Below are 9,704 nucleotides of genomic sequence, written 5' to 3'. Positions count from 1 at the left end.
TTGGTACACAAATGCAATTTCCCACTCAACTCACAGTCATACAGCCACATACAACACACACCCAGACACACATAGTCACATAAACATACACTCATGGTCACACACCACACACAGACACAGTCACACACTCAGTCACATACACACACTCACAGACATAGCCACACATATATATATACCCACAGAAACACATAATCACATATAACACAGTCACACATACACCCACAGAAAGTCACACAATCACACAACACACTCAGACACAGCCATACACATAGCCAGACACACACACACACACAGTCACTCAGACACACAGTCACACTACAACACACACTCAGACAAACACATGCTTCCTGGGACATCTCAAAACTACTACCATAGACTCAGTCCCCCTCAGCCCACCTGTGGCCTGCGCTCCCCACCCAGTCCACCTGTGGGGACTGCAACACAGGCTGCAGCCTCCAAAACTCCCTGGGCTCTTTGCTCCACCCAGACTCCCCTGCCAGCCTCCTCAGAAGCCTCCATCCAGACCCAAGGCCTCTCTGTCCCTCTGTCCCATCAGCCACCTGTCTCTGCTCTGCGCCCAAGGCTCAACTTGATTCAGGGAGACCAGCTCCAGACTCGCCATCTGCCCTGCCCCCCCATCCCCAGGATGGGTGCTGTGTGCACTTGGTGCCTCTGAACAAACAGGACAGGGTGAGATCAAGGATGAGCTGAGCTCCCTAACCGATGAGGGAAGGCCCCCACGGGGTGAGCACCATCTGGGGGGAGCTCCCTGACACAGCCCTCTTGCAGCCCCCGGAGTTGGAGTCTCAGCTAGCCTGGCTGGCCCCTCGGCCCTGCCAGCCTTCTCTCCCGACATGGCACTGGCCAGGTGGAACTGGGGTGGGCAGGACAAGGGGTGCTTGCCCTGGCTGCTTCTGTCCCAAGAACATTCCACCCTCCACCAGGACAGGAGGTGCTGTGGGGGGAGTTCCGTGTGCTTCCTCCCCCTGCTCCCCCCTCTGCAGACACCCCCACGCCTCAGCCCCCTCCCATTCTGCCAGTGGCCAGCCCAGACCAGTGGGAGCAAGCAGGCTCCTGCCCTAGAGAAGTAGTCCAGAAAGGACCCATGAGGGACCTGGAACAAAGGTGGCCCTGGTTTACACTGACCTCTGAGGAATTCCAGCCTCCAGGCCTCGGGCTGTCCATCCCCACTGGGACAGTTCTGCTTCTCTGGAGCCCCTCCTCCCCCACCGATAGCCCCTCACTTTGCTCTCCACACCCCAAGCCTGCCTTCACCCGGGGACTCTAGCATCCTCAAAGACCCCTACCAGTCCCCTTCCCTGCCTAGGCGCTGACACCTCAGCCCCCTTCAGGCCCCTCCTCAGGACGGGCAGGTGTGTCTGGGGCAGGTGGGGGAGAAACCCCTTCAGGCAGGGACAGTCCAGTTCAGTGTCCTCAGGTCCCCTGCAAGACCAGCTCCCAGTCCCAGAAGCCCTGTGCCACCCAGCCCTCTCAGAGCACAACCCTCTCCACTCAGCTGGCCGAGTCAGGAACGCTCACAATTCCCAGGACCTATTTTCAGCATCTTATCTCCTGGGACCCGCTGTCTGCCCAGAGGTCCTGCCCCAGCGTGGTGGGCCTGCTGGCCTGAGTGGGGGCAAGGAAGGGAGGGGACTGGAAACTGCCTTTTCCCAGGAAAGGCTTCGCAGCCTGGGCAGAACCTCCTGGGCCCAGGCGGGAGGGCAGTGCCTCTCCTCCTCTCCGAGAAGCAAGAGTTCAATGTGGGGGACACAAACCGACTAGAGCATCCCCCAACCAGCCCCAACCCCAAAGGGGTACCCCCTAGCAGCATCCATATTCTGGCCAGAACAGGGTGCCCCACCCCCTTCCCTCAAGGCTGGGCCTCCAGCTCCAGGCTCCCAGGCCTCACAGCCCCCCCACCCCCACCCCACTGGCCCTCTGGGACCTGGGAAAGGGCCACTCACACCTGGTTGCCCTGGCCTGGGGCCAGTCCAGTGCTGGCCTGCACACAGCCCCATTCCCCCTCCCCTCGGCCACTGGCACTCTGTTTCTTGATACCCACACCCTCCTCCAGGTACAGAAACAGTTTGGGGCTGGAGAAGCCGGCTCTGGCCCCAGGGGTAGACTAGATGAACTTTCCTCCAAGTCCTAAGAAAGTTCAGAGAAGGTAGCTTGGGCTGGGTGTGGCCTGCAGGGGTGGAAGCCAGGGTGAGAAGGGCCCAGGGTGGATGCCGAGTGTCTCTGTTCCGGGGCAGTGTGGCCGGGGCCCTGAGTCCTCAAGAAAGTAGGGCAGAGGGAGCCCTGGAGAGATGCGCCCCCTGTGGCCCTAGCCTGGACCCCGCAGGCCCAGGCCGGGTAGGGTGCGGTCAAGGCGCTGGAGATGAGGGGGGCCGCAGGGACCTGTGAGCAGTTCAGTTTAGCAGAGCAGAGTGGGGGTGCAGGTGTCCTGCCCAAAGACCTTGGGGGTCCCCGGACTTGCTTCTCGGGGTCTCTGATAGTGGAAGGTGTAGCGGTCCTACGCTGCAGCCACAGTTCTGGAAGGGAGGCCCAGCAGCCCAGCAGGGAGCGGCGGTGAGGCCTGGGGCCCACGCCAGGACAAAGGCGCGCATTCCCGCCGGCCCTCCATCTTGACGGAAGTAGGGGGATGGGAGACTGCGGACGCCCGTGGAAACACCTGGTGCTGGGGGTGTTGTGGGGTGTTCCTGGAGCCGGTACTATCGAAGGAGCCCAGGCAGCCGGGGCCCCCGTCGTCCCCCCGACGCAGCCCAGCAACACACAGAGACAAACAGTAGCGGCGCCCGCCCCGGTTTCCATGACAACTCCTTGGAAACAAACACCGCGGCGCGTCATGCGCCCGCAGGAAATGGAGCTGGGCCCTCCTCCGGCTGAGCCTTTGGGGCACTGCAGTTCCTGACCTGCCCCGGGCTGGGGGCTCATCCTCCCGGGAGGCGACACTCCTCGGCCCTCAGCGCGCCTCGCCGGCCCCGGCGGGGTCTTCGGGCTCACAGGGCTGCTGCCAGCTCATCGCCCAGGCTTTGGGAAGGGCGCGCCCGCCCACCACCGTCTGCTTCCAGCATAGTTTCCACTGGTGGCTCCCGCGGGAGCGGCCCCAGTAGCCTGCTACCCCCCCAACTCCACTCTCAACGGAGGCAGGAATTTCCCATCCGACACTCGGAGCCAGTGTTCCAGCAGCCAGCGCTAGGGAGGGGCATTCTGAGCTCCCCTCCAGTCAGGAAGCCTTGGCCAGACTGGCATGGGGGTGAGGAGGGGAATCGCCCTAGCCCCTCCTCTGAGCACCCTCCGTGGGCCCCAATACCCGGCCCAATCTCCCTTCTGCCTGGGGTGGGGGCTGAGCGCCCCGAGCCCCGCAGATCAGCCACCCAGCACCCCTTCTGGCTGCCTGCGACTGCAGCCTCCAAGTGGGGCAGAGACACTGCTGTCCACCCTGGTTCCTGGGCCCCATCCGCCAGGTGGAGGCTATTTAGACACTGCTGCACACTGGAGCCGGCCATGCCCACCCCTGGCCCCAATGGCTGCCTTGGGGACAACGGGCTAGGCATGCAGTCATCAGCTATGTCTGAGGCCATGAGGCTGGGGGGCGGGGGGCAGGGCGGGCAGGCGCGCAGGCAGCTGGGCAGGGACAGGGCTCATGCCAGGAGCTTGGCTGGCAGGGAGCTTGCCCTGGAGAGCAGAGCACACATGCTGGGGAACAGGAATGGAACCCCAGGCACTGTGGGGGCAGAGGCATGGGTTCCAGAGTTGACTAGGCCTGACACCCCTCACAGGCCTGAGGCAGGGTCCCAAGGGTGGAGACCTTCGGGGTCACCTGGGTGCACGCTGCAGGGATGAGGGAGCAGAACCTGAGGTGGGGATCCCAGATTGGGTCAGGACAGGGGCTGAGCCGGAAGAGGGTACCCTTGCGGCCCAATGCCTAGATGTGTAAACGAGAGCCCTCTGGTGGAAGGCCCAGGGTCAGCATACAAAGGGAAAGAACAGGACGACCAGGCACAGGGAGAAGCGCTTGAGCGGGATGCCTGCAGAGGCCAGGCGTTTCTGTGGCCACTGCAAACGCAGACACAGCCACCCACATTGAGGCAGCCATACAGCCGAGGAGGCCTCCACATCCCTCCCCTTTCACCAGCTCCCTTTCCCCACAGGCGGTCCACCATGCCATGCACTGTGCCTCTGGGTCTGTGGTGGGTCCCTGCGTCCCCCTAGGCCCTCTGCTACTCCTGGCTATGCCTAATGTTGGCATGGGGTGTGGGGGGTAAGTGCAGCCCCAGCCCCGTAGGCACCACCCACCCAGGAGCTCAGCGCTGCCCCCATTACCATGACCCAGGCAACTCCCCTCCAAGGACACTTCACCCAACTGTTGCTAGCCAAGACCCCTTAGGATGCCTTCCAGCTCCCTCCTGCCCCTCCTCTCATTCTGGCCACCCTCTCTCTGCCACCCACCCCATCTCAGTATTGGCACCACTGCCCATAGCAGAGCCCAGGCTCCTCCCAGCACCTCCCCCACACCCTCCTCCCCAGAAAGGTCTCTGGACTCTGACCCTGCCCCCTCATCACCCTTAGATACAGGACCTCTCTTCCACCAGGAGCCAGGAACAAGGGTGTTGGGAACACTTGTGGACAGAACAAAGAGACACTGTCCTGGACACTTCTCCATCCCACAACCAGAGACACAACCACGAGAGCCTGTAATTCTCCAACTCTTTATTGGTAGCAGAAGTCTGGGCAGCATCTTGTCCAACCATTGGGGGCTGCCAGGCAGGGTGGGTGAGGGCAGAGGGCTCCGCCTGCAGGGGCTGTGAGAAGCGTGCCCGAGGGGCATAAATAACACTGGTGGGCAGGCCTGGGGCAGCAGGGGAGGGAGAGAGACAGCCCCTCCACGAGACCCACACTTGGGGACACAGGACACACAGGGACAGGCAGACATGGGGATGCAGAGACATGCAGGGCCACACTGGGACACTGTACAGGGACACACAAGGGCATGGGGGCACATAAACACACCAGGGGTAACAGGCAGACCACGACACAAACATGGGCCTTTTCAGAGGCAGCAAGGGGCCTCCGTCTCCCCAGCACGGGAGCCCTGGCTTGCAGGCCTCGCATGCTGCGGTGCAAGAGGCAGCCCCCGTCCACTCCCCCAGGGAGTCAAGCAGTGGGCCCGGGGAGGGCCGGCGGGGGCGGGGGCAGGGGCGGGGGCCGCGGAGGGCTGCGCCTAAGGCTGCACTTTGCCATCGGGGTCCCGGTCGTAGATGTAGCTCCCCACCGCCCCGGTATTCACACCTGCGGAGATAGGAGGGGTGACGGGAGGCGCACAGGGGGGCCACGTGGACCCCTAACCCCCTCGGGCACACTCACCCTTGGGTCCGAAGAGTATCCCGTAGCAGGGCTTGTGGCAGTAGGGCTGGCCATCGTGCTGCGGGTGGGAAGCAGCGGCTGAGGCCCGAGGCCCCAGAGGCTTCGTCTTCCACGCACACAACGTCATCACGTGCCTGTCTGCTTCCCTAACGCCCTCAAGGTTCCAGGCCACGTCAGTGCCCACCCCCCGGGCCTCGAGAGGCTCCAATGCTAGGCGAGTCTCAGCTCCCGCCAGTAGGGGGCAGCCTGCCCCGCGCGCCCCCGCCAGGTCCCCCGCGCGCGCGCGCCCGCACCTCCGCGTGCCCGCCGGGAGTCAGCGTCTTCCCGCAGCGCTCGCAGCGCAGGCACGGCCGGTGCCAGTCCTTGCCCAGAGACGTCACCTTCTCGGCTGCGAAGGGGGAGACGGTGAGGCCGAGCGGCGGCAGGTGGCGGTGCAGAGGCTGGGCCGGCCAGGGCGTGCTATGCACTCACCAAAGTAGACCCTCTTGTTGCAGCGCGGACACGTGTTGGGTTCCCCGGTGAAAGTGGTGACGCTGGAAGCTGGCGAGGGAGGCAGGTCAGGGCAGGCGGCAAGGGCGGAGGCTGCTCCAGCAAGCCCAGGGTACCCAACTCAACCCACCTTTGCTGGGCCCTCTGGGGGGGCCGCTGGCCTTCCGCTCCTCAGCACGAGCCACAGGGACATCGACGGGTCCGGTGACATGGGGCCCCTCAGCGGGGGGCTTCTCATAGATGTAGGAGCCGGCACCGCCAATGTTCACACCTGTGGGGTGTCAGGCACAAGCAGGGTGGGTGGAACCACCTCTCCCTCCTCCATGGGCCACCCTGTGGGGTCAGGATCCCCCCGGGGGCTAGCAGGCTGGATTTCCATGAGGGGCCCGGTGAAGGCAAAGGCTCCCAGCCAGAAGGGGACAAGAACAAGAGGGGGGCCCAGGGCTGAGGTGGTGTGAGTGGGGCAGCACCCAACTCCACCCCGGGACTCCCACACCCCGTGCACGCCGGCCCCCGCCCCCCGCACTGATTGCACCTGCGTCGGAGGTGGTCTCTGGTGCTTGGGGAGAATCAGCAGCACCCACCCCAGCAGCCAGTTCCAGCACATGAGAGGGCACTCTTCCAAGACCAGGGAAAGTCACAGGAGAGGTGAGGGCCCCAAGCTCACCTTTGGGGCCGAACAGCGTAGCATAGCAGGGCTTGTGGCAGAAGGGCTTCCCGTCATGCTGGACAGAGGGAGTTGGTGGTGAGGGCCGCACCTGGCCCCTGAGCTCTTTCCCAAAGGCTCCTTAGGACCCCGCCCTGCCCGAGGAAGTTGGGAGCCAGGGGGATTGCCCACCCAGCCCCCAGCCCCGGCCCCACAGAGGGGGGCTCACCTCGGCATGGCCCCCAGGCGTCAGCGTCTTGTTGCAGCGTTCACACTTGAGACAGAATTTATGCCAGTCCTTGCCCAGGGAGCTCACCTTCTCAGCTGGGAGATGGGGGGGTCAGGGCCAGCTGTGGCCACAGCCTAGCCCAGCCACTGTCTGCCCCCCTGCAGGGGGCCTCAACGGCCCAGGGCACCCTGCCTGTCAGCCCTCAGCCATGCCCTGTGGCAGCCCCAGCAGGCTTTCTAAAGCTCCCCAGAGACAGCCTGCCCTGTGGCCGCCCACCTCCCACCTGGGCCTGGCTAGCCCCCCTGCCAGGGGCCCCTCCAGCCACAACCCTTCTTTGGAGCCTCGGGTCAGAGCCTTTCTCCCCAATCCTTGTCCACCCATCGGCCTCTCTGGGCCGCAGTCCCTGGAGCCGGAATCTTGGGAAGGCCCATGCCTGTAATCCTCCCAAGGGCTGAAGTTGACCGTTCCTTGTTCGCACCCCCTCCTCTTCCTCAAAAACCTCCTCCCTCTCACACCTGCCTCCCTCATACACAGCTGCTCCTCCCTCACACCTCTGCTTCTGCCACACCTGGCACCTATCCCTTCTCACACCTCCCTCACCCACATCTGCATCCCTCACACACCTGTCTCACACTCAGCCCTGCTTCACACTCACACGCCTGGCTCCCCTCCATACTTACTTCCCGTACACATCTGTCTCTCCCTGTGTACCTACCTGTCACACACCTGTTTCCCCCCACACAGAGTTCCTCCATATGGACCTGCTTCATGTTCACACCTCCCTCACCCACTTGCCTCCTCACACCCCTGCCTCACACTCACATGCTTGTCCCGCCCCACCACACATTCCCTGCGCTACCCATGTCAGGACCTAATGAAGCTGGCAGAGCCCTTGCAGAGGGTCTTGGAGCTGGGAGCGGGCCCCACATTGCCGGTGTGGAGGCCAGGTCAGGTCGAGACAGAAGTTGCCCCACACAGGACCCCCACCATCTATACTTAGCTCTTCATCCTGAGCCCTGAACTACTCGTCATTGCCTCTGGCTGTCACTTTGTCCCCCAAGGTCTGAGACCAGCTGCTAACCAACCAAGGCGAACCTCCCCCAGGCGCAAGACTGCTGGCCAACTCCCAATGGACGGAAGCCGAGGCCCTCCTCATGGGAGCGGGACAGGAAAAGGGTGGAGGGGAGAGGACAGGAAGAAGGGCCAGGGCGGCGGGAAGGGCAGCTGAGTGCCGGGGCGGGGCGCAAGCAGGCTTCCTTGGCTCTACTGCACTGAGTGGAAGCTGGCCGCAGGGCCCTCTGTCTGGCAACCCCCGGGGAGTGGGGACCTGGCCCAGCCACAGCCCACCCTGAGACCAGGGTGCTCCTGGGAAGCAGCTGGTCAGGCCCGGGCGCTGGACTCCTCCAGGGTAGCCCAGGGGAGGGGCTTTCCTGCTAGATCTCCCTCGGTCCTGGGCCCCGGCAGACCTCCAGGCCCCCTCACCCCCCAGGCAGCCCCCTCACCCCATGAGCAGCCCCAGCTTTGATCCCTCTAGCTAGAACCGCCCCGCTTGAATGCTGGGTACAGGCCTTCCAGCACCCCCCACCGCAACCCTCCTCCACGCCTGGGCAGACAGAGCTAGCTCAGCCTGTGGGCCTGGCTCCAGTGCCAGGCCTGGTATCCCTTCTCAGCACCACCATAAGGACACTGTCGTGCTGGCCCTCCAGGCCCTGACAGCTGCCACTCAGGGCTTGCCAGGGCCTTTGCTGCCCCAGCCCAGCTTGGGGGCGAGCTTCAGACCCACTGGCCCATGGACACATGCCTGGGCTGGCGGGAAACATGGACCTAAGTAGCTTGGGAGGGAGCTGGATTCTCAGGACAGAGGTAACATCTTTGGTCCCTCAGGACATCCTGGGCCTGCATCCCTGGGTTCTCAGGGGTACTGGTTGCTGGGAAAGGGGGACTGTGGGGGTTGCTGGGTGCAGCCTGGTTGGGGGGTGGGCTGGATCCCAGACTTCACCCCCCACCCCCTGCAGTGCCTCCCAGCTAGGACGGGAGCCAGGCGGTCTGGGGAGCCTTTGTTGTTTGTTGAAAGCCAGGAGCCACAGGCAGGCAGAAGTGCTTTTCCCAGTTGTGCAAGGGACTGCTGGCCACGGCTCTGGAGAGTCCCAAGCTGGCCTGGCCTGGCTCTGGCCAAGTCAGGGGCAGTGGACGGCAGGAAGGTCCTAGGGACTGCTCCCACCCCCTGGGGCCTTACAGGGCAGGAAGAACTCCCGGGAGGCAGCTGGAAGCCCCTGGGCTCTGTGCCACCAGCAACCAAAGAACTCCTGGCCAAATTCGGCTCCTCCCCTCTGGGAGCAGCAAACAAAGTGTGGGCCACCCCTCCCAGCAGGCTTCCTTCACTGTGGCCTGGCCCTGACCACTGCCCCTGGGATGACGAGGGAAGGGTCCCAGATCCACCCTTGGGCTGCCCTTGGTTCTGGAACTAAGTCTGCCCCTCTCTGTGCAGGCAGTGGGGGTGGAGAGTAGGTGGGCAGGGCCCTCCCTGGCAAAGTTGGGGGAGCATGGGTAGAAGCCGGCAGAAGCGGGTAGGCAGTGAGTAAGGCCCCCCCAGTGTGAGGGGCTGAGTGTCCGCCTGGGGCTTCAGAAGGCCGAGGATAGGGGGTCGGGGGGCTCCAGGCAGAAAAACCGCCAGCCAGCCCAGTTGAGACCCTTCCTCAGGGCCGTTCTGACCTTGAAGATAATGGAGGGGTCGCTCATGAGGACCTCGCTAGTGAGGACCGGTGTGTCACCTGCCCTCCCTCTCTCAAACTCCTGGGCACACTAGCACGAAGAAGGCAGCGAGTTAGGGCTTGCGAGACGGGAAGGCCAAGGTCTCCTCCACGTGGATAAGTCCAGACAGCCCCGGTACGGCGTGGGCAGGGATCAGGGTGGGGGCAGGGGTCGCTGCGCCGGGCCCAGCGAGCCCGGCCACGTGTCCGGAGGCGAAGA

At 64.0% G+C, this 9,704-nt stretch overlaps 1 protein-coding gene across 1 annotated transcript in view; it reads right to left on the bottom strand.

Moving 5' to 3' along the window:
* Positions 1–5,227: 5,227 nt before the first annotated feature.
* The window catches only part of LOC103200166 (cysteine-rich protein 2), a 4,827-nt gene continuing 350 nt past the window's right edge, over positions 5,228–9,704 (bottom strand). The window contains exons 2-8 of the mRNA XM_007944597.2: positions 6,735–6,829; positions 6,527–6,584; positions 5,990–6,130; positions 5,842–5,910; positions 5,664–5,758; positions 5,371–5,428; positions 5,228–5,295 (exon numbers count right to left, since the gene is read on the bottom strand). Of these exons, the coding sequence (XP_007942788.1) occupies positions 5,228–5,295; positions 5,371–5,428; positions 5,664–5,758; positions 5,842–5,910; positions 5,990–6,130; positions 6,527–6,584; positions 6,735–6,829 (584 nt within the window). The remainder of the gene's footprint in view (positions 5,296–5,370; positions 5,429–5,663; positions 5,759–5,841; positions 5,911–5,989; positions 6,131–6,526; positions 6,585–6,734; positions 6,830–9,704) is intronic.

Source organism: Orycteropus afer, unplaced genomic scaffold, assembly GCF_000298275.1.
Source record: "Orycteropus afer afer isolate SDZICR_OR568_19922 unplaced genomic scaffold, OryAfe1.0 scaffold00128, whole genome shotgun sequence".
Lineage (NCBI taxonomy): Eukaryota > Metazoa > Chordata > Mammalia > Tubulidentata > Orycteropodidae > Orycteropus > Orycteropus afer.
The sequence above is the reverse complement of the archived record's forward strand: the minus strand, read 5'-3'. Positions and strand labels throughout refer to the sequence as shown.